The sequence below is a fragment of the Rhinolophus ferrumequinum genome, chromosome X, assembly GCF_004115265.2.
Source record: "Rhinolophus ferrumequinum isolate MPI-CBG mRhiFer1 chromosome X, mRhiFer1_v1.p, whole genome shotgun sequence".
Taxonomy (NCBI): domain Eukaryota; kingdom Metazoa; phylum Chordata; class Mammalia; order Chiroptera; family Rhinolophidae; genus Rhinolophus; species Rhinolophus ferrumequinum.
Genome location: NC_046284.1, coordinates 117,310,856 through 117,336,014, shown reverse-complemented (window position 1 = coordinate 117,336,014; position 25,159 = coordinate 117,310,856). Strand labels below are relative to the sequence as shown.

The following is a 25,159-nucleotide window of genomic DNA, read 5'->3' as shown; positions in this document are numbered from 1 at the left end:
ACTGAATGTTTCTGAATGTGAGAGCTGGTCTTTTCAAGAGCGATGGTGAGCTTTGTAATAGCAATGATTCTGTCCATCCGGTTGGAGTATATAATACACCCTTTGGGCTCACACCCTAAGTCCGGGACCCCCTGGATCATGCAATGCAGAAATCTCCACACTTTTTTTTTTTTTTTTTTTGGAGTGAGGAGACAGGAAATTCCTCCCTGCCTCCCTTTCTTTTTCTTTTTAACGTGTTTTTTTTTTTCATTAGTTTCAGGTACAAAACAATGTAATAGTTAGACATTCATTGTTTATATCCCTCACACAGTGACAACCCCCCACCCCTCCTCCACTACTCCTCTGACATCACACACAGCCATTACATTTCCACTGTCTCTATTCCTAATGCTGTACTCCGCTTCTTGTAACTATATATATAAAAAATTGTAGTTGACATTCGTTATTGTTCAGCCTCAGCTTCTGGTGTACAGTGCAGTGAACAGGCATCTACAAAGATTTGGGGAATGTAATCAACAATGCTGCAAAGGTTCTGCAGGATATCCAATGGACACCCGTCTCACCAGGGAGACCACCCCAGGCACACTTTTTGCTTTTGTACTTCTATGAGTGAAAAAGTTTTGAACACGTACCCCCTGACATATGTTAATTTATTCATTTTATATATATATATATATATCTCAAAAGATGTATAACAAAAGATGACTACAAGTCGCATTTGACTTCTGAAATTACAAGAGGTGCTCAAAGTGGTTACCATCAGCGTCCTGACATTTCTGATTATGGCGAACTCCTGCTTGAGCAACGTTGACCAAAGTGTCCACTGGTATACGTTTGTTTGGCACCCCCAGTATATATGTACTATCGTAAAGAATATATTATGGAAAATATAAGGCATATTTAAGAAAGATGTTATAATGAGATGTTGAAATAAGATGAGAGAAAGGTGAAATACAGATTTTAATCACTTGTAAACATGTTCCTATCACTGCTGCATTAAAAAATATTTAGTATTTTAAATGACAGCAAAGTGATTGAGGTTATTTATTTTCAAGCATCTTGGTTTCCCACTTCATTGAATAAAAATTTGAAGTACTGGTTGCAAGTTCAGCTTTTTTATTTACTTGGTTTTAATCATTGTCATTGGAGGCAAAAAGGAATCACAGAAACGTAAAAATCAAATGGACAAAGTGTTTTACCAACTTGCTCACCAGATCATGAAATACTATTTTTCAATCCCATCTATGCAAAGGGTTTTGTTGAAATTCAGCTGGAAAGTTTCCATATTCCTTGCTGTCCCTCAACCGTTCTCATAAACCAAATGGAAAATGTTGCACTTTTATATTTAACAAATGAGTTCACAGTCCACTGAAATGCTTCATTTGGAGGATTTTTAAACAGGTTAGAAAAATTCATTTCCAAGTTTTCAAAGGCTGCTGTTTTTATAGATACATATTTGCATAATTTTCAATAAAACAAACACATAATGGTAGAATCGGTTCCAAACATCTGTTTCCCTACATTCGTGCCACAATCCAAGTTTCTTTTGTAAAATAAGTTACTTTCTCATTTATTATTCTACTATCTCCTTTACTCTGAAGGGACTAATCTTTGAGTTCAATGTCACCAGGTAGTCAACAACCCCTGTGTAGAACAAGATTTTCTTCTTTTAAAAAAAAAATCATTTTTATCTTCACTTGCTGGGAATTTTTTTTTTTATTGGGGAATATTGGGGAACAGTGTGTTTTTCCAGGACTTGTCAGCTCCAAGTCAAATTGTTGTTTTCAATCTAGTTGTGGAGGGTACAGCTCACTGGCCCATGTGGGAATCGAACCAGCTACCTTGGTGTTATGAGCTCTGCCCTTTAACCAACTGAGCCTACTGGCCGCCAGACAGAAGATTTTCATATCTGCTCTACTGTACTTTAATGGTTTTATTTCAGAAGCAACCACATTGTTGACATGCTAAAGCATTTCTGTTTCTTTGGAACCATAATTTGCAATGCATTCTTTCAAGTGGGCAGGCATCTTTAAATTTACCCTAACAACCTTGCTTTGTTCTAGTCTAAGCTGCTACTCCATCATTTTATACTTACCTATATTTGTGCCATTATCACAGCATCCTAATTGTTATTTTATAGTAGGTTCTGGTATGTTGTAGGACTAGATAGCCAGAATGCTTTTCTTGTTCAGAGTGTTCTTTTATATTACTATATAAAATTTAGAATTCTCTTAATAGAATTCCTTAAAAAGGACTGTGGAGATATCTCTATTGGATGGCATTAAATCTATAAATTAATTTGAAGAGAACTGAAATTTTCATAGTTGGTCTACTCATTAAGGAGAGGCTCCATTAATTTCAAACCCTCCTAAAATTCTCCCATAAGAGTCCTCCAAACATTTTGTGGTTTTTCTAAGCTTAAGCATTCTGGATTCTCTTAACTTTTCAAGTGCTAGGTAAATTTCCAAGCTTGACCAAACAGTTCTCAATCTTTAAATGTTCCTGACGTGTTTTGGGAATTGATTGACAGTGGCCTGTGGAATTGATTCCTGAAAGTTAAGTTCTTCCGTACCTGCAATATGCCTAGTTGTGAAGGCAAAAAGCATGACACTGACTAGTTACGTGAGCTGTAAACTAGTGCAGTTATTTATGTTTATATTAAATTTCACTCATTTCCTGTGACAGGATTTGGTTAGGCTCTTTTGATTCCAAAGGACTGAGGCTTGCCCAGATTTGTAAAAAAAAAAAAAAAAAAAAAAAACAAAAAACAAAATTTGTGTATAGAAATTCCTATATCATAAGAGAGATGGAATCCCATGGACATGTGAAAATGGAAATGTAGAGTGGCTGAGCCTCATGGGAATTAGTACTAGGAGGTACCAGATGCTAGAAGCTTTAGGATCCTTGTTAGCAGGAGTTCCTGGGTCTCCTAGCATGATGTCACTCCACGGTGTGGTTTCTCTCCAAGTTTAGTCACATCTCTTCCGACTACCCTTTATCCTTTCCCTCAATGATTCTGTTTACTCATAGTTTCTGTTTTCTTACGTAGCACATGTAAATCTCATCCCTAAACTCGTGTGTGAGTATCGTCATGTTATATTCCTGCAGTTTGGCAGTTCAAATATAATCATGTTCAGTATTTAGAAGTCCTGGAAATCTATGCAGAGCGGAAATTCTAGCAGCCCTTTATGGCCAGCCTTCAGTCCATGTTAGCTGCTCCTAATATACCTTAGTCCAAGCCTGCGTGGTCCCCTGAAGTTCACTGACTCTGCCATTTCTTTAGGCTCAATCTACAGGTCTTGGTGCCTTACTAGACCTACCACCACGCTCTCTCCCCTGAAATGTCTGCCACCTCACAGGGGTCCTCTGCCCTTGCCTCCTCAGCCAAGTTGCTCAGACTTTGAGGAAACAAAAGTCAAGAAAGAGGGTAACTTGTAATCAGCTTTTGCTTGGACCCTGGTAAATGCATCTCCCTAAGACAAGGAACTGCAAAAGACCTGCTTATCTTATTAGACCTGGTAGAGGAAAGAGTTCTGTGAGAACAAAGACAATCTTTTCCAATATGTTATTTTGCCACACATGTCGTCATAATTTTGACTTGCTGAAAACCTATCAAGGGGTCTCTCAGTTGTAACCTATCAACTTGAACAATCCATGCTTCTGCTCTCTTTTTCCTTTCTGCTTACATTCTTGTTCTGGGGAAATCTGGTTTGCCTAGCATAGCATTTTTGCTCAGAACTTTTCTCATTAGGCTCCCTCACAGGCCACAGTAGGGCTTATGAATTGTTGACTCTTGTGCTGGGAGCCACCATTACCCAAGTCCAGTCAGGGATGTGAGAGAGTCATGAAGAATAGACTGTGGGGTTCTTGTGGCTGCCGTGTCAACAGGGATAATGAGGGGAGAAGTTTCTTTGGAAGGATCTGTGGTATTTGTCCAGTGTAACATATTTAGTCATAAATGATGTAGGCAATAAGGTTGGTAGAGAGAATCCTTTGGGGATGTGGAATTTCAGGGTTATAAAATAATATCAAAGTGAACTTTTGGTGCATAACAAACGTTCCCCAAATTCAGTGTTGTACAACAGTCATTCCTGATTACTCATTCATCTGGCTGATTGAGGCTGGGGGACTCGGCAGCTCTGCTATGCTTGGCCCGAACTGAGGTGCTGGCTCTGGTTATTCCACATGTGTCCATTCTGGAGCCTAAGCTGAGGGGGCAGCAGCTTCCTGGAGAAGGTCTTCTCATGGTGATGATAGAGAAGTGTGAGCACATGCCCGATTGCACCAGTGTTTTCTGCTTCTCACATCGGGGCTCAGCCATGTGACATACTTTGGACAGTGAGATGTTAGCAGAGTCAAGGGGTGGAGAAATATGTACTGTGGGCAGTGGGAAGGCCTTGTAAAGCAATGTGGTATCGGCGGCAAACTACATCCCCCCGACCACCATCTTTTCTAGAGTCTTTAACGCCACACCAAAGGTAATAGCTTCTAAATTTGGTCCTTCCTTCCAGAATCTTTCCACTCAGCGCATATTCCAAAAAAGGACCTTGCTGGTTCCAATGAGTGCATGGGAAACTGGGATTACTTTAGGTTTTCTTAGAGGGTGCTTTATAATTGTCAAAGTAATTCTTTGTGATACATTGGATGTATCCATCTTTTATTTCTGCTGAGGAAGAAAGGCTCCAAGAGTTCAAGGATAGCCCTTTCCTCCTGTTATGGGGACTTAGGCAGCAAGATTACGATTATTCCTCTTGAAATGAATCTGTCAGAAACAGGAAGATTGTTCATTCAATCTCAGGACACATTTTCAATCACAATTAGTATACTCTGTGTTTTTAGGTCACAGATTCCTGGCCTATCCGTGTGTGTTTGTTGGAGAAGGTTGGGGGCTGGGGCCAGAGGTTTGTGTAGCTCATCAGTTGTATTCTTCTAGTCTCAGCATCGGAATTCACTGAAGCATGTTCAGCAGGTGAAAAAATGCTGCTCTTTCAGCTCATTATAAAAGGACTCAAGCATCTTTATAAAAAAATATTGCAAGGAGAGAGCCAAAAAGTGCTTGCCTTAATACAAAAAACAAAATGATGTTTCATGGGGGAACATTTTAATGTGGATGCATTCTTGCTGGAAAAGAGACAGAAGTTGATTATTTTTAGATAATTTATTCTGAAAATACAACCTGTTGAACAAGAAAATGATAATGCCAGTAGGAGGTTATACTCAAAATGCAAGCAAAACAGAAAAATTAAAAAATCGTAAACAACAAATGAAAATGCGAGAACAAACAACGACCACAAAATACACATCTGGTTGTAAGTTTCATACTTTACTTGGGTAGGGAAACGACACTGAAATGTTAGGGATGAACTTCAGATACTCTGTTGACACAGAGGATGGCAGCGTCTGAGATGAAGGGGCCTGCTCCTGTGTCCCACCTTACAACATTACTGCTTCTCATTTTCCCCATGATTCAGGCTCACTCCCCAGCCCTGGACTCAGTGTGTACCTAGTAGTCCATAAACATGGCCGATGAAACTTACTAACAGTGATTCAGTCTCTAGAGAGTCTGGATTTTATTCCTGCTTCTTTTATACTCCTGTATTCTGGTTTATATTGCCTTGTGTATATCAATTTAAATTTGTGTTTACTGTGTCATTGCATTTGATATGAGTTTTCAAATTGAAGGCTTACGATTCGTGAGGCATTTCACTGAGAGATGGGCTGTAGGTATTTGAAACATTATTGAGTTTGTCTTCATATTTTAAGACTGAATGAGTTCATGATGTCTGAAACCTGTTCCTTTTTATTCATTGACCTCAAGGGATGAAAATAACAGCTAATGCTTCCTGAGTGCTCACTATGTGCCAGACATTTTGCTAAGTGATTTACATTTACTCATTCATTTAATTTTCACAACTATCTTATGAGATTCTTACTATGATTTTTACCATTTTCCAGATGAGGAAACTGAGGCACAGAGTGATGAAGTAATTTGTACAGTTCACACTGCCTGGAAGTGATAGGGCAAAGATTCGAATCCAGAGAGTCTGGCTCTAAAGTCTCACTCCAAACTACCACCTCAGTTCTCAGGTTCACCCTATACTCGGGGATTTGTGCGTTTCTTATGCAAACCAGAAAGAGGTAGCTCCTTGGAGAGAAAAACATCTTCTGTAATTTAGATATATCAGGACACAGGACTTACATTAGACAACATGCTCATAGGTCTATCCTCACTGGGAATGCCCTGTGTGTGTGGGAAGAAGTTTCCAGAGTAAGAGTTTCACCCCTGCTCTGTCAGAGTGGCCTCCAAATATGTTAAAAACCCAACAATTTCTTGCCATCTCTGCCACTCTCACCCTGGTCCAAGCCACCATGATATTTTGTCAGGGTTGATGCAATGGGCCCTGAAATGCCCTCTCTGCTCCCACCAGCGCCACCTTCTGTCTGTTCTCAGTACAGCAACTACCACAGTACTCTACTCAGAACCTTCCAATGGCCCCCTTCTCACTCAGAACAAAACACAGAGAGTCCTTCGAAGAGCCCTTGTGATCTTGGATCTCCCTTCATCCCTTCTTTACCACACCCTCCCGGCCTGCAGCCTCGCCACCCCCCAACTGGCCTCTGGGCTGTCCCTCAGGCATGCTCTCACCAGGCAAATCAGGCCTTAGGACCTTTGCACTTGGTGGTCCCTCTACTGGAAATGCTCCTCCCCCAGGCATTTCCCGGCCGCTGATATCACACTGCAGTCCCCTCACCCAGCAGCTCTCTATCCTTCCTCCTTGCATTATTTTTCTCCTTAGTGTTCATAATTATCTGACATGCCATACATTTTACTAATGTATTAGTTTATTCTCTGTCTCTGAACTAGAGTGAACATTTTACTTTATTATTTTGCTTTTGTTCCTATTGTATTCCCAGAAATGAGAAGCCAGTGGGTGTTCAACAAATATTTGTTGATTAAATTAATGCATTATGTAGTTGTTTTGGAGACTTAAATAAACTAACATATGGAAAGCATTTCAAAAAATGCTTGGCATGAAATTGGTGTTTAATAAATGTCAGGTATTAATAAAGTAATAATATAATAGTTATTGAATGAATGATGAATTAAAAAATAGAGACTATTACTTTATCACGTAGTGGAAAGAGGACAATCAAGCTACAGATGATTTCAACATTTTAACTTAAATTTACAATGGATGCTAGAGGAGGTAATCAGGATACCACTGGGTCCTCTTTTCTTTATCAAGAAGACGTACTAAAACCCACCCTTCCCTGGGCAAGTGAATGGTTCCCAAACCTTGCTACACTTTGAAATCACCTGGGGAATCTTTTTAAAAATTGATCCTGGCTCGCACCCCCACTATTCTGATTTCATTCGTCTGGGTTGAAACCTGGGCATTAGAACTTTTCTAATGCTTCTTAGGTTATTCTAATGTGCAGGAAAGCTTGGGAACCCCTGCTGGAAGCTTTTTACAGAACTGGCACCAGCAGTGGGAAAGTCTCTCTCAGTCCTTCTCTATACTTGGAATTGAGAGTTATGCCAACCAGTGTTCAAGTCTCTGTTCTGCAACACATGTGACCATCAGCGAGTTGCTTCCCTTCTACAGCCTTCCTTATATAGAATACTCGTATGTCTTCTATGGATTATGGTACAAGCTCAGAGCTCAGGGCCAGAATCTAAAAATGTGGATTTCCTCTCCCTCTTTTCCTTTGTTCCATTTGGGGATAAAAGGAGAGACTCGTTTCAAAAGGTGGCTCAAGAACTACACGCTGTGAGCTGGAGCTCTCTTACGGAAGAAACAAGAGGACAGAACAATGTCTACCCCCCAAGTGGCCCCTTCTCCCCCAGGAGCACACAGCCATGCCTGTTTCAGGTCTGTGAGGGATCACGGCCAGGGGGTCAAGTTCCTGCCCAGTGAGTCCTGCTGTGGGAGCTTCAGAGGTCCTCCTGGTATCCTGGTTCCCAGCCTTGACTTCCCCACCTGTTCCCTGTGTCTCAGTCCCTCCCGGCCCAGGGCTCCTGTCCTAGGTACTGGGCTTCACTCTGCATCGGTTTGCTGGTTTAATCAGGATCTTGAATTCTGTTCTTCGGAATACTAGTCTTCTCCATGTGACCTGCTGCCCACTTGAGGTCTGACCACCTCCCTCCATCCCAAACATATGCACCACCATGGTAGCCATGTCTAATCTCTAGGTCCACACAAACACCTGCAATTTCACATAAGACAGCCTCCCCTTTGTCCCCATTATGCCTCTTCTCTGAGCTTGGAAGTTTGTGGAATGCTGGTGGGACATTGGGGATAGCACCAGGGCCAGCTTCATGGGCGTGGGACCCATGCAGTGACACAGGGCTCTGGACTGGGTTTTATGTTCTGCTGTCTTGAAGTTCTTAATCGTAGGGCTCCACCTTTTCATTTTTCACTGTCCTTGCAAATTATGTAGCTAGTCGAGCGCTTGACACTTAGAATCGAAGACCTGGTGTGAATCACACATGGCTTACACCTGAGAAGAGAATGACATGACCTTGGCGCAGTTATTCTTCTTCTCTCGGCATTTGCAAAGACGAATTGGGTGGGCTCAACTGGCTCCATCGTAATGGGGTTCTGAGGATGAATAAGATAATCGATGAGTATCAGCACGGGTACACAATGTGTTAGTTGTCAGCTAACACTTCTCTTTTGCCTAGAGTTCCAGATCACAAGCTGCTAAATCGCAGACATTTCCTTTCTGGTTCAAAGGGATTTTAAACTCTATTTTCCTAGTCAGTGATATATGCCTAAAGGACAGATCCTGGATGGTTTTCATTGATTTTTCTTAACTCTTATTAATTACACAGAAGGACAACAGGATTCCTCCTTCTCTGTCTTTCTTTATTACATTTGAACAATATGTTGTCCAGATGGCATATAGAGTAGCATCTTTCAACGTATTTAAAAATGATGTGCTTTTACTTATTGAAGAAGATTAGACAGAGAGAAAATTGAATTAAGTCCATGTTATTGGAATAATCTTGGCTTACATTACTTTAAGGAGATTTCTAGAGTTCAAACTAATAACTCTTCCCTCAAAAGAAATCTTCCTTGGACAATGTGCATGTGAAGATTTCAGTAAGAGTTACAGGGGTTGGTTTTCAACCCGACACTCTGACATACCAGCTACGGGCCCTGAGTAGCAAGAAGCCACTATTTTGATCTCAGTTTCCTTACTGGGAAATGCAGATAATAATACCTTCTCTGCTCCCTTATTCTCAAATTTGCGTTGTGGGTCAAATGACATATTTGTGGAGGCATTTTGAAAATTTTGGAATGCTGTACACATTTCAAGCTTAGATTATTCATAAGGCTTCTGAAAATTTCGATGTTAACAAAAAGATTCATTTAAATCATTTGAAAATCTCTCCAGAAAAGAAATGCCAAGAGTTAATTGTTCAACGTCTTTGGAGAGGGGGAATGTGTTCGATACCAGGATAACCTATACCACCAAAATGATCCCCATCACTTCAATTTCACTGGCGCCAGAAGCCATACACATTACCTACTTAATGTCTGTAATTCTCTGAGGTTCTTTCTCGGCATATATTATAATTTTATGGTTTTCCACAAAGAAGTATCTTTTTCTCTACTTATTCATTTAGTTATTTATTGAGAATCCACTACATGCCAGGCACTGTTCTAGGCACCAAGGATAAATCAGTGAATGAAACCAAGTTGCTTGCCCTCACGGAGCCTACATTCTAGTGTGAAGAGCAAAACACTAAAAATAAGCATTAAAATGAGTATATTCCATGGCACATTAGCAAGTGATTAGTGCTACAGGGGGGGGGGGAAGTAGAACAGAGTAAAGGGATCTCAGTGTGGGGAAAGCAGGGTTGCAATTTTAAAGTGTGTGACCAGGATGATCCTCTTTAAGAAGGTCACATTTGAAGAGAGACTTGGGAGAGGTGAGGATGAGCCATACAGATATCTGCAGGACAAGGATTGTCATTTCAGGGAACAGCCTGTGCAAAGGCCTAAAGCAGAAGTGGGCCTAGAGTTTTCAAGGACCAAGGAGGCCATGCAAGAACCATGAACGGTCTCCCCACACCATTCCCACTCTCTACCAAATAGACAATGGAAGGTTTGGAAACTAGACAGAATGTGATTACCAGGCCGTTGCCTAACACATACATTGATGCCTTGTTTCTCTCGTGTGTGTTTTCCCCACAGTCACATGACACAGGCAATCCCATTTGACGACCCTCGGTTGGAGAGCTGCCAAATCATCCCTCCGGCTCCACGGAAGGTGGAGATGAGGAGGGACCCTGTCCTGGGATTTGGTTTCGTGGCAGGGAGTGAAAAACCAGTGGTTGTTCGCTCAGTAACACCAGGTAAGTACCCAAACCCACTCCTTGGTCTCCTGAGACCATCCATCACACTCTGCCAGAATGATGACTATTCAGTTTCATAAGTTTTGTACTGTTCCGTTTCAGGCTGGGAAGACTAGTTGAGTTTTCCCAACACCTGTATAGAGTCAGACCACCAGAGGGACAGAAATGGCTCTGCAAACCAGGGTTAGACTGCCAAATCCATTATACCGCTTGACTTAGGAAAACCTTGATCCATCATTTGTGACCAAGGAAATGACCTACTTCTTAATGTGTGAAAGGAAATAATAAGAGGCAGATACTGTACTGTATTTCAGTAAGCTCCTGACGATCTCCTTAGCGGAAAAAAAAAAAGCAGGAAGTATTATTTAAGTTACGGCAGGATCTAATCATGGGTGTGGTTGGATAATTTTACAAAGATGCACTCCCCTCCCTTCCCACTAGAGTCAGAAGGTATTTCCTTAGCCCATCGCTATTAGGCTGGACCAGGTGACTGACTTGGCCTACTGGCGTGTCAGCAAAGATGACAAGCAAAGGCTTGAGATATGCTTGTGCAGTTGAGCTTGTTTCTTGGGTTTCTGCCATGACCATAAGAATTTCCCTCAAGTGGCTGCTACCCTTTCAGCCTAAGCCCCAAAATGAACGCTTCGGGCAGCCAGCCTACAGCCTGGAGCTAAGTACAGCCTGATCTGCAGTGTGATGCGGAACTGCCCAGCCGAGCCTGGCCTGGATCAGCCAATCTAAAGACCCATAAACATGAGAAGAAATGATTATTGGGTACCCTACTGAGTTTGTGGGGGGGTTTGTTATACAGTAAACACTGACTGATACAGCGTGTGGCAAATCTTGTACATTCTACAATATGGTCAGATAATTAACGTCATTCTCATACGAGGATACAGGTGTTCCACTATCAACACAGTTTAATGTAATGGATGGTGACGCAGTTGCCTGCAGTGGGCTGCCTTTGCCTTTCTAGAAACAATGCTCTTTTAATTATTTATTTATTATACATATTGATGTACTTATTTTAATGCACTTGTATTGAATTTATCTTCAGACCAAAGGAGACTATCGTCTGTGCTGTTTCTCTCCGGGGTTTTCCAAATGAGTGACAGAGCTCAGCAGTAAAGTGCACAGACTCTGGCATCAGACTGCCTGGGTTTGATGGATTTGAATCCTGCCTCTCTCTGCCCCTTATTAGATTGTTTCGCTTCCGTGTTAACTCTCCTGCATTTCACTTTGATGTAACTTCTCTACATCATCTGGACAATGAAGATTATAGTAGTATCTACCTTATAGGTCTAGGGAGAGAATGAAATACATTAGAAGAGGGCCAGGTACATACTTATTCCATAATGTTTATTATTATTAAACTAAAATATTCGGCCAGCTGAGTCTGTTAGTTAAGGAAAATGAAAGCCAACTAAGTGAGCTAATATAGATTTTTTTAAGTCCATTTAATTTTTCGCTTTTTATTATTTTGACATAATATGCCCCAGGGTTAGCACTGCTAATACAGTCAAGCACTTTCGCCTCGTGCAGAGAATACGTTTCCTTTGCTCTCCTACCATTGTCTCACCACACAACTTCTTACTCTGCCTGCCAAGCTGTTGATTTCATTAGCCACAGATCATATTTTAGTTCTCAATGTGGGGCTGTCGAGCTTGACAGAATTGAGAATTTTATCCTCAAAATAAAAGAGATTTGTTGCTTTTTATGATAAAATAATACATATGCTTTATTTAAAAAATGCAGCATAGTAGATAGTAGAGAGGAGAAAGTGACAAAACATCACCTGAGTTCCTACTACTGAGAATTGAGCATTATTAACATATACACAGAGAATATGACAGTTCTGTGCACACATATACATATATTATGTATCATATATACATATATATAATATTATATGTGTGTGTATACTCCTATTGTTTTCCAAACGAGGTCACATTTGACATGCTGTTTTGTAATAGTGGGATATTTGATCATCTCTGGTTATGAGATTCTCTTAAGGGGGTGTCCTCCTGGGAGCTGACTGGAGATTTCAAGTCTTGCTTTTCAATTTCTTGTATTGCCTCACTGTTCCTTCCACCTCTTCCCTTTCTTGTCCTCGATTCTCCTTAGCTTCCGATGCTAACACCCACTGTTCGACAATTTTGAGAAGATTATAAAAAAGTGAAAACAGAGGTCAAAGAGTACCATTTCCAGTCATTTTTATGAGTGAATATCCTGGTCAAATAAACTGTGTCTGTCATAAAAATGACTCTACTGAAGTCCCTAGTGATTTCAGCGACGTGACCAGATTTTCTATACCAGACAACCCAGCCTTCAGACTAAAGGGCATGAGACAATTCTGATATGTGCCACTACTTCATATTTTGGAAGGAACTATATGTTGCTGTCTCTAGAATTTTTGATTCAAGTCACTTGATTAAACAAGAATATTTCCATTTGATTAAAAAAATAGGTCAAATGTTAAGAGTATGTCCTGTTAACTGGCAGGTGCTTTTCTCATCAGAGTCATTAACACTCATCATCGAAATAATTGTTTTGAAAAACTTTCTGTCTTTGACCAGCATTTGATTTCTAACCATTTGTTTGACTGAATTGGAGTGATGCCTTGCACATTACCCAACAGTTATAAAAAGTCTCCCAAGTGATTTTCAGAATTCCTTATGTGTGCAAACACTGACTCTTAGTTCCCATATCTTGAAATGAATATTTTCTATCATTGATATGGGACCGTGTTAAGGTTCCTCCCCCCCCCACTCCCAAGAAAGAAGATAAGTTTATGCTACAGCTTGAATGACACATATGCCAAGTGACTAGGTGGGTGGAGAACAACTGAATTACTTTGAGTTCCATATTCTGGGTCTGAAGTGTTCATTTCAATTTCTAAATAAAGTAATAGTGACAATATTTGAAGCAATAATATTTCAGCTGCTCCTATTACCCAGTGACAGACCTCTGGAAGTAAAGTTAAAATTATAGCACCATTTCATTAATCAGAAAGTAAGTTCATTAGACATGTGAGGGTATTCTAGATAATCGAAGTATTTACAGGTTTTATTTCATATAGATGTGTGTTTCATGCAGCTATATCTTTAGCTTTATATGTCAGGAGACCTGGTGGTGACCAGCTTTTGAATTATAGGTGCAAGTTCAAAAGAGATGTTGGCCTCTCTGAACTTGGAAGAGTCCACAGACCTAAGCTGAGACCCAGTCCTATCCTTCCAGCGAATTCTTTAGCCTGTGTTGAGCCTCGGTTATCTCATTATATAGAAGGGATTACAGTATTCAGTGAGGTTACTAGGCAAAACATTTAGTCAATTGCCCGGTGCATAATAGATGTTCCACAAATATTAGTTCCCTACCTCCTCCTTGGAAAAACAACTGAAAGAGAAAAGCTGTGACCATGATGGATCAGGACCAAACGAGTCCTCTGGAATCATGTGTGAGCCCCGACACATGCAAGCACAGTCAGTCCACACGACAGAATGACCTAACAGCCTGATACGAGTGACTGCTATTCCTTTACCAGTCCCAGCTTTAGCTCTACTTCTTTCCTCCCACCTTTCAGACAAGGATTATGAAGATGTGCAGCTAGAATTGCCCTAACTTCCTGAGAGCAAACTCCCACTTCTTTGAACCCTCCCCAAAGCACATAATACAGGCCAAGCCCTAGAAGTCCTCCCTGGTATCCTCTAATTGGGTGGTCTTCCAATTCCCCACAGCATGCGCTCTCCCTAGTTGTAATGGGTAAATAAATGCAACTTTGTTCTGTGCCAGGTGTGCCCAGGTTGTTGCAGCTTTGGCTATAGGGCATCAACACGACTGTTTTGGCTAGCTGTTGGAGGAATACCGTCTTCTAGAGGCCTCGATACTCAGAGTTTGGTCAGTGGACCAGTAGCATGCACAGCCCCTGGAAGCTTGTGACAAATGCATCCTCAGCTCACACTCCTCCCCACCTACTGAATCAGTCTGCAGGCTAACAAGGTCCCCGGGTGACTCATGTGCCCATTTAAGTGAGAAGCGCTGCTGGGACGCTGAGTCTCAATCTCGCCTGGGAAATTTTAGAGAAATGTTGCTGCCTGAGTCCCACCTCCAAAGATTCAGACGTAGTTGGCCCGGGTTTAGCCTGAGCCACGGCCTTGTCCAGCCCCTCCAGTTCTTTCTAACGTGCTGCCAGGGTTGAGGAGCGCGGATGTAGCAGACACCCAGGTTGGGTTGGCTTTTGTTTTTGCCGATAGCTCCATTTGCTCACAGTATATCATGATCCGGAAAGGAGGCTGCCGATGGATTAGCAATGGTCTCACCCACGCTTCACTCTTATTTGTCTCCAGGTGGCCCCTCGGAAGGGAAGCTGATCCCAGGAGATCAGATCGTAACGATTAACGACGAACCGGTCAGCGCTGCACCGAGGGAGCGGGTCATCGACCTGGTCAGGTGGGTGACTCAATCTCCGTGCCCTGTCCTGCCCAGAAAGCTGCTGCACAGCACCAGGGCCTCTTCCAGCAGAGGCAGGGCTTCCTGGGGGCCAGTTTAGGGTAGAAACACAAGCCCACACATTCACCTTGAAAATGCTGGTGACGCTGACCTCTAATAAAAGACACATAAACACAAAACACTTAATTGCTCACTCTGTGTTAGCGTTCAGGGTGCATAGGCTAAAGCTAAAATGTTTTTTGACTTTTTTAATTACATTTATTGGGGTGACATTGGTTAGTAAAATTACATAGATTTCAGGTGTACATTTCTGTACTACATCATCTATATATTGCATTGTGTGCTCACCACCCAGAGTCAGTTCTCCTTCCATCACCGTACATTTGTTCCCCCTTACCCTCATCTCCCACCCCCCACCCCGCTTACCCTCTGGTAACCACTAAACTATTGTCTGTGTCTATGAGTTTTTGTTTGTCTTATTCCTTTATTGCTTTCAGTTTTATATCCCACGTATGAGGCAAGTCTTATTTCCATCACTATATCCAAAAGTTGTATTTTCTTTTCCTTCCAAAATTACTACCACATTGATATTCCATAACCAAGAAAATCAAAATGCAATACCTGAATTTAGATTAAGTCATGAGTAATTTTATATACATAGTCCCACAGATACAAAAACATACAGTTCACTGGTTTTTCATACTTGACTGAGTGATTCATTAGTGAGTTTTGAAATCATCAACTGAAGCAAAAGGATAATTAGGTCAAGCGTAGGACAGTTTAAAAATGTGCTTGGTTGATTGGTTTAGTTTTATTATAGATGTAAATAATTCGTTATGTGATGTTCTTCACGGGGTACCAGAAAATATATTTTATTCGATGTTAAAATATTAGGTCAAGAATCTCCTCAGAAGCCTCCTGGAGTTACACTCGCTCAGTGTATGTAGGACAAAAGGGGTCTTCAGAAGTTTTCCAAATGAAGCTGTGCCTATTATATGAAGGGATTCATGCATCCGAACACTTTAAACTGAGAAGGGGATCTTCCACCATGTCTGCTCTCTCATGGCAAAAAGTACATCTGTACTTTGGGAGAGGCATTAAGTGGAGTATTTCTGGGGTTTTCCGCAGAAAGTTCTTTCCCGAGTCTAGTTGAGCTTCTGCTTCACAGAGTAGTGTTGGATGGTCCTGCATCCTTGGAAGAACTTGGAGCAGGGTGAGAAGATAGAGAAATATTAATAGAGGGGGCCGACTAGTACGGTGGCCAGCAGTCGCCGTTTTAGCATGGAGAGGCTCACGTCCTGGGAAACCCCTCAGTCCCAGAACGGTTGGTCACCCTGCCTTAGCCCAGGCCTACATAATGGAACCTTCACAGCTGGCTGCAAAGGCGTGCCTGTCATCCAAATCTGCAAGAGTATTTCTATCCAGGAGCCAGCACTGAGGCTCATGTCAGATTCACCCTGTATGGGGAGTGACACCTGGGAGCACCTCCAATCTTCCCGCGGACCAGGAATACAGGAATCGGGAGTGACTTCATATTTTGGAGCCCTTGGAGGGAACTGCAATGTTATTATTTGGAACCGCTTTTCTCTTGACATGTGTGTGGGTGTCAGCGGGAACATACCTCATCCAGGCTGGCTTTGAGCCTTATGAGTTGGCGTCCTGGAGTGCCATGTTTGGGCCTGATGGCAGGTCACACAGTCATTTTGTTTTTCCCTAGGCACACGCCTCTGTGATCAGTCCTATTGATTTCTATGCCTAGAGGATGATAGAGGAAATGAAATATCTGTGTTTGGATTCTCTGTGACTGAATTGCCTGCTGCAGGACAAAGATGGAGAAAATGCTATCTAAAAGTGTGATCATTTCCTAGCGATACTTCCAGGGGCATTTAGAAAGATTTTGTTTTTTCCTTCTGGTTTAATGCATTGAGGAAGAAAATGGTATCTCTGTAAACAAAAGTGTCTGTAGGACTTCATATGTAATGAAGCTCAATGAATATTTGTTGAGTAAATGAACCAATTAAAAGAGGGGTAGCAAATGGCAGCTTGCAGTCCAGATCCAGCCTGCCACCTGTTTTGCACAGCCCATGAGCTAAGAATGGGTTTTACCATTTTTGAAGGGTTGGAAAAAATAAAAGAAGAATATTTTGTAACACATGAAAATCATATGAAATTCAAATTTCAGAGTCCACAAATAAAGTTTTATTGGAAAACAGCCACAGCCAGTCATTTGCATATTGTCTAAGAATGCTTGCTCCCTACAATGACAGAGGTGAATAATTTCACCAAAGACCTGTGGCCCGCAAAGACTAAAATATTTACTCTGTGGCCCTTTACAGAAAAAGTGTGCCAAGCCCTGCTTTAGGAGATAGTAAGGTCACTGATTACATTTTCTTTGGTTAAGGCAAATTAGACTAAAACCTTTTATAACATACACAGAGAATTTCTCTCAAACAAGGGTTGTGATCACTGCAAGATTTCCACATACTTGATAAAGAGATTGTGGATTGCTCAATAACAAATGGATTGAAATGGAAAACGTGCATGCTTTTTAAATGTCATGAAATACTTCAGGTCCATAAAACTCTCTTTGCCTTCTCAAGGCCTGGCTCCTCTGGACTGAAGGTTGGGAGGGGAATAGGAGAGACAAAGCTGAGGGCTTCTTGCATCACTGTCCATAGTTAGAGCCCTCTCTTGGGGGACAGTGGCTGCTCCTCTGACTAGCATTGGCTGTCGACTCCCTTGGTGTCACCGGTAGCTGCATGCTGGCTCTCCTGTGAAACTCGTATGTGAGTTCTTTGGTGGCAGGAGAGGGGGTCCCCCTGAGGAGCCACGCCACCGCACAGTAACATACATGGGAGGTCTGGCTCAGGCTCTTTCACCCTCTTGCTGCTAGTTTTCCCGACCAAATCTCTCGAATAAGCCCCTAGCAAGACCAGCTAGTGTTCAAGAGGTCCACTTGACCTCATCACAGAGGGGAGGAAGTAGATCACCAGATCACGGCCATGCTGCCAAGGCCACAGTGCTCTGTTCCACCCTTGCTGACCTTCTTATGTAGGCTGGGAAGAAGAGGAGGAGGTGGTGGCTGGTAGAAGCTGATCACACTGTGTCTCCTCCTAGAAAATTCTGGGAGATCCCACTTGTTTGCAGCTCACTTTACAATGTGGTCTAAGTGTCCATTTGCCAGTGTCTCAGGGATAAGTCACAAGGACACAGTTTAAATCTGGAATGTAGCTTGTTGTAGAATCAGGTGGCCTGGATTCTAAATTCCATGAGAAAAGAGACTTTGTCTGTTCTGTCCCCTGGCGTGTGCCCATGCACGGCTCATAGGAGGTGCTCAATAACAATGCATTGAGGGAGTGAGTAGGCTCTGAAGAGCACTCTTCAAAAACTACAGGTTTAGATGGTTTCCCCCAGCCCTCCTTCAGCTCTACATTCTGCACATTTGAATATGACCTAATGAATCCATGCCTCAGAAAACATTCGTTAGTCACCTACTATGCGCAGGACACAGAGCTAGGCACCCGCTACAGAGGGATGGATGAGACAAAGCCCAGCCTTCGGGGAACTTACAGTCTACACTACTCTGATTAGCGATGCCTGTTCAAGTTGGACCTCCTTAAAACAGACAAGCCCCCACATTGGACGCTTGGGGAAGTCGTTCAGATTTAAAGGAATTTGCTAGTGATAAAAACACATAAGCCCTGGATGCTATTGAGATGGTGAACATGTAATCCTAAGACATACTCCCTTTTAATCTCAGGGCAATAAGTTTATCTTCCTAAAAGTAACAAGGTATACTTCACTTTAAGCAAATCAATCTAAGTACAATGACACAGTGCAATTCACAGAGATGAAAAGCAGCTGGTTGCGGAGTTCTTATTGTCACTGCTACCTTCAAATTCATTAAACCAGAATTTTGAAATAATGTATTTCTCACTAATGAGAAAGTTCATGCAAGAAAAATTGCCTGTGCCTTCCCGTCAGTTTAGTCATCTGTCTGCCATATGTGTACTAACCTAGACATTTAGCTCTTATAAAGTAATCTCTTTTTTATTGGGCTTCGCAGCCGATACGTGTTCTAATGTCTATATCTTACACAAGATGAATTCCCTTTCTGTTTAATAAAATATCCCATTTCCTTAGTCACTAAGGAAATTCGGAAAAACACTCATCATTTTAATAACACTGTAAAATCCTCTCTTTAAAAATTGGCATCCATTTACTTGCCTAAGTGCTTTAGTCTTGTTTTGTTCTTTTTTTCTCCCATTGCAGCATTTGCTCGTGGATCATTTTTTGTTTCCAGATACATTTGTGTTTCTTTGTGGATTATTTTTCTTATTTGATTGCTTTATTATAGAGATTTATAATTTTTTTTTCTTGAGAAAATGAAAGAGTTTCTTGGAGGCCAATTTACTGCTATAGTAACCACAGTTGGGATTTTTTCATGTATCCTCAAAAAAGAGCTATAATTGTTGCACTGAAATTAGACAAGTTCCGTTCATCTCATAGTTTTCTCAGTTCTTATCTCTAGCTCATACTTTCCAGTGGTCGAAGAGCAAAATCTTTGAAGAGCTGATGCCCTTTGCGAATTACCATAGCTTTCTTCTTTAGAAGTATCCAAGGATAATTTCCCTTGGCTTTTCACAATTAGACAAATTAACTTAAGACAGTCTCTAAAATTTTATTTTAAAAAACGATGGGGTATAATCACTCATAGATGTTATGAGGCGTGCCCCATCTCCCAAGGCTAGCCAACCCAATTAAGTGTATTGACTTCAACAGTTATTGAGCATTAACTAGGTAGCAAACGTCACGTAGGGCACTAGAGATGTGTAACTAACTAAGACGTGATTCCTGCCCCCGAGGAGGAGACTTCTAATTAATTACACTATATTCATGATGTGCTCAGGGGGAGAATGGTGTTCAGTAGGAATGTTTGGTGGGGATGGAGGGGATGTGAAGAAATGCAGTTATGGTGGTAAAGGGTAGCCATTGGTCTTGAGTGGAAGGGCAGGTTTATACATGGAGAGGCAGTTGTAAACTAGATCTTTCCTTTGTCCCTGGAAACCCCAGTCCCTCCTGATGGACACTCACTCACTTTCCAACTGGCAGGTACAGTAATGTCCATCGTCCAGGTGACTGTCCTGAACCACAACCTCCAAATTTGCTTCTGCTCTTCCTCAGTTGCCCCTTCAAGGTGGCGACAGAAATCTCCTGGTTCGTGTTAGACTGGAGGCACTAATCTTTGGGGGAGGAGAGATCCATTTGCGAATCGGATAAATACCACAGACTTATCCCCCATCCAGAAAAACCCACACGTGCACAAAGGTTTGCTTATAACATCAGAATGTTCCTTGTCTCCCCTGGTGCCAATCTCCGTTTTAGAGCCCTGGCAGGAGATTGAATGTACTGGCTCCCTTGCTCTCCCTTTGTCTCTATCAGAAGGTAGCATTGAAGAGGTAAGGATGCGAGCAGCTCAGTCTTGCCCCTTTCCAGCAGAGCAGTGGAAGCTGAGGGCTGCTCACCCCATAGTAAGAAGGCACAAGGGTCACACTGGAAACGAGGTCTCCTTCTCCCATCCTCTGCACTAGAGCAGCTAACTGTCCCTCCAGCTGTCTTCTCTCATTACCTGAGTTCATTATTCCTGCTGATCTCATTAGTGGGCAGTGCCATCGCGATGGCCACATCTATAGAAGGTTGCCCACATCTATTTGCCCTTCTATGCTAATACCCTGGGCGTAGGGAGCATTTCTGGGGAGCAGACATGATAAGAAAGTAACTGTAATACGAAATAAGAACAGGTGATAAATTATTAATCAGTACTTTAATTCACAAAGGACAAAACCCCTAATTTTTAGTGACATTCCTTTTACCTAAGTAACTAATACATATAAACACATGCCAACCAATATACAAATTCCCCTTTAAACAAGGGAGATTATTCCAATAATTCTAACAAGAATGCTCAAAAGGAGGATTCGTGCCTTCCTGGAACACGTACATTCCTACAAAAGAAGTGAGCCAGCTCACTGACACAATCAAGGGCAAGGCTTTGTGGATCACTTTTAAGGGTCACTTTATTGACATGTGAACATGTATTAGATCCTTATTATATGTTAACCCTTCTGCTAAACACCTCCATTCCTTAATATTAAGAGCAGCTAACACTTCCATGGTGCTTACTATGCCCTGTCCTGAGTACTTTTTTTTTTTTTAAAGATTTTATTGGGGAAGGGGAACAGGACTTTATTGGGAAACAGTGTGTACTTCCAGGCCTTTTTTCCAAGTCAAGTTGTTGTCCTTTCAGTCTTAGTTGTGTCGGGCACAGCTCAGCTCCAGGTCCAGTTGCCGTTTTCTAGTTGCAGGGGGCGCAGCCCACCATCCCTTGCGGGCGTTGAACTGGCAACCTTGTGGTTGAGAGGACGCACTCCAACCAACTGAGCCATCCGCAAGGCAGCTCAGCTCAAGGTGCCGTGTTCAATCTTAGTTGCAGGGGGCGCTGCCCACCATCTCTTGCGGGACTCGAGGAATTGAACTGGCAACCTTGTGGTTGAGAGCCTACTGGCCCATGTGGGAATCGAACCAGCAGCCTTCGGAGTTAGGAGCACGGAGCTCCAACCGCCTGAGCCACCAGGCCGGCCCCTGAGTACTTTTTGTATGTTAACTCATTCAGTCCTCACCATGGTGAATGGGTACAATGTACCTCTAATTTAAAGATGAGGAAACCGAGGCACAGAAAGGTTAAGGGACATGCCCGAGATCCCATAGCTAGTAAGAGGTAGAGTGAAACCCAGTCGGCTCCTGAGTGAATGCTCTTGACCTGCTCATCATCTTTATTCCTCTCAACAGCCCAGTGAGCAAGTACTGTTTATTGTACCCAAACGACAGAGTGGAAACTGAGGCTGACAGAGGTTGAAGCACTTGCTCAGGGCAAGGAGTGAAGCGTGCAGTGGGAGCGGAAGAAAACCAGTTCAAATTACTGGGACGTGGTGGTCCAAAGGGTACAGGCCTGACTGTTGGGCATGTCAAGTCCTCACTTGGTGGGCCCAGCAAACAACACAGCTGTAAGCGGGTTCTAGAACCTGAGTTCTAGCACCCACGCCCCATAGACACTTCCATTTGGGGATTATACGCACCCAGCCTGTCTTCTATCCCAGGTTTGCCAAGCAATTGCCTTGATTTTAGTAGGAAGTGCTCAGGACTACCTGCCTGTTGCAGTTGGTGGGAGATTGGCAAGTTTAACAAGGGCAAAATAAGCCATTTAGAAGGGACCCATCTAAAAATTAGATCTCAGCATGTCTGTCTTTTTATCAGTTCCTCCTCATCAGAATTATAATAGAAAGTCAAGTCAGATCATGTTCCAGGGCTACTGTGTCTGCAAAAGAATATATTAGAAAGGTCACCTTCCTGTCTAATTTCAGCTGGGCTTGGATGCATAACGGTGCTGCTTAGTAAAATAACAAAGCAAAGAACATCTACCGAGCATCCAGCATATAAAATATGCATGATGATGTATGATATAATAAGGCCTTATTATAGTAAGACCAGCAAGCAATTTCAGTGAAAACACAAAAGAACATCCTCTTGGCATGCTGACACTACAAATTGTGGTCTCACCTAATACACACTTGCAGTGTACACGTTTTCTGACAATTGCAAATTACAGAGCCTGGGGAGAAAGAGGTCAGCGATTCTAGAAAATGGACTGTGTGGGAAAACACATTCTAATAAGAATAAAATGGAAAAGGGGATTTGAGTCCATTGTTCATTAAGGGTATAATGACATATAATTATGAAAATTAATAAGAAAAATGGCTTCATCCAGATTATTTTAATGTCCCTTAGATTTCATTAATGACCATCTCCCACTCTTTCATTAAATCTCTCCATTACTGTCGATGCTTTTATGCAACTCATGTGTGGAAAATGGATGTTGAAGATTGAAGAACTAGAAAAAATTTTAAACGAGGGCAAGTTTTCGATGATCTCATATGGTTGACACTACTGAATGTCTTAACATCTTACTTGCATTAAGAAAAAAATGGAAGAAGATAATTATTGGCCTTATGCGATATTCTATTAATCCTTGAGAGATAAAAATTAATAAATCATTCCATGCCCTTTCTATAAGTAGCTGAAAAGACAAAATATATATATATTTTTGAGCCTGTGGTCAGAACGTCCTGAGGACTTAAGTATAAGCGTCATTTCCTAGAGATCCTAGTAGAAGGGATCCAAGAGTTCAAAGGCAGAGCCTACTTTTACAAACAACACGGTGGGTAGAGTGGGCAAGAATGTCATTCCATTTTCCACAGTACTGAGTCTACATTTAAGGGAGGTTGGTTCAATGGGAGGAAGTGTTGGGAGAAGTTTAGGGAGAGGCGAAGTACACCCACCCTTTGGCCACATCATTCGTCTCACTAGAATTAGCTGAGGTATCTTTGTACCCATCTGATCTGCCTTTGATCACTCACCTAGGCAGGGAGCTACTGTGTCATCCCTTGTACACCACTGTCAGCCCTTCCTTAGCCACTTCTTTGTCATCTTGGGTGCACTTGCCCTTTCTGAGTTGTACTGGGACATAAGATAATTTCTAGGGCTAATTCCCTCCGGGATCTTGTCACTTTCCTAGGATTTTGACTAGGAAAGAAGGCACAGGTTGCTGTGCTCTTTAATTCCACAAAGCTCTTTGGGGGTTCCCAATGAATTCTTCCTGGAGGACCAGCTTCTGAAAAGAGAGGGGCCATGCCTGCTCTTTCCCAGGTAACCACAAGTCAGTGCTCTTCTGCATACCTTAAAACACACTCCATCTTCCCATGCTCTGACAAGTCCCCATTCTGCAGAGAAGGAAGTTTTACTCTGATATATTGAATCTCTCTCCTAGCCTATAGTTTTTACTCTTCGTTCCTAGGACCTAGCTATTTCTTTAGTTCTCTAACAACCCTGTCCTGAGACGATAAGTGTTGTGTGGTCTGTCTGAACAAATGAGCAAAGAAAGACCTGATCAAACCGAGCAAAGAAATGGGGGTGCGGGGGTGGGAGGGGAGCATCAGTGAGTATTTCAAAATATTATCCTGCTACTCGATGAAAAGACATGTGGCATAGAAATCAGAAAAATATGAATTCCAATCCTACCTCTGCAATGGATTAGTGGTGTGTGACGTTAGGGAAAGATAATTTATATAATCCTCAGTTTCTTGATCTATAAAATGAAGACCTACCTCACACAGTGTGGTAAGGGTTAGATAAACAACAGGGAGAAAAACTCTTAGCAGAGCAAGAGCACATGAGAAGGTCTTAATCAATGGGAGTTGTTGTCTCCATCGAGGTCAGCATCATCACCATAGCTGATGATTGTGAGCAAACTGCTTTCGTTGTAGGGTCTTGGTCTCCTAGTCTGTAAATGGAGGTAGGAATTTTACACTTCCAAGCCTTTATCTAAGGATTGAGTGAGATAATGTATGTGAGAGTACTTTGGAACTTGCAATCAGTTAGGTCATGCTTGTGTCAGATGTTGTCATTACCGCTCTTGAAGTTGCAGAGTAGAGGATTGGAGCACAAACGCTGGTACTCAAAGCCAGAGAGGAACCTGGGTAGAAATCTCGTCTTTTAGCATGAAGATAACTTGGGGAATGATTAAAAAGCCCTGCAACTCAGGGTTTGCAAAAGTAGCCAGGGTTCACGCCTGGGGCGCTAGAACCCGGCAGGGATTGTCAGTGAAATTGACTTGGGGGACCCTACAGGTGTGCAGCAGTGTGATAAGGCGGTGGCTGGAACAAGAGTGATTTCAGTGTTGTCATATGGGTGAAGGGGGTGTGGAAAGATTCAGGGGCTACTGGCATGTGCCCTGCTGAGGCTGAGATTAAGTGAGGGATGATATAAATCAGGGGTCAGAAAACTTTTTCTGCAAAGGACCAGATAGTAAATATTTTAGGCTTTCCAGGCCGTCACAACGACTCGATGCTGCTATTGTAGCACATACGTAGCCATAAATAATATGTAAACCAATGGGTATGGCTGTGTTCCAATAAAACTTTATTTATAAAAGCAGGAGATAGGCCAGATGTAGCCCACAGGCTGTTGTTGGCCACCCTTGACTTAAACCAATGAAAGTTCAAGAGACCTGATCTGAATATAATAGGACATAGAGGCAAAGACATGAAGCTGAGGGTGCTAGGCTTTTTTTTTCCCTAGCAAAAATAATAAAGATAAAGCAAATATTCTGAACTCTGGCCATCTAAAATCCTTTTTGGAAAGAAAAATAAGGAAATAAAAATCACAAACTTTTGTGACGCTTTCCCTCATCCTCCCTGATCACCCCTCAAAGTTAATAGCTCCCATATCTTG

General features: G+C 42.1%; 1 protein-coding gene across 7 annotated transcripts in view; it reads left to right on the top strand.

Annotated features, from left to right (window-relative positions):
* The window catches only part of FRMPD4 (FERM and PDZ domain containing 4), a 746,993-nt gene that overhangs the window by 644,042 nt on the left and 77,792 nt on the right, over window positions 1–25,159 (top strand). For all 7 annotated transcript variants that reach the window (XM_033107952.1, XM_033107961.1, XM_033107980.1 and 4 more), the window contains 2 exons: window positions 10,206–10,366; window positions 14,710–14,812. In XM_033107952.1, coding sequence (XP_032963843.1) covers window positions 10,206–10,366; window positions 14,710–14,812 — 264 coding nt within the window. The remainder of the gene's footprint in view (window positions 1–10,205; window positions 10,367–14,709; window positions 14,813–25,159) is intronic.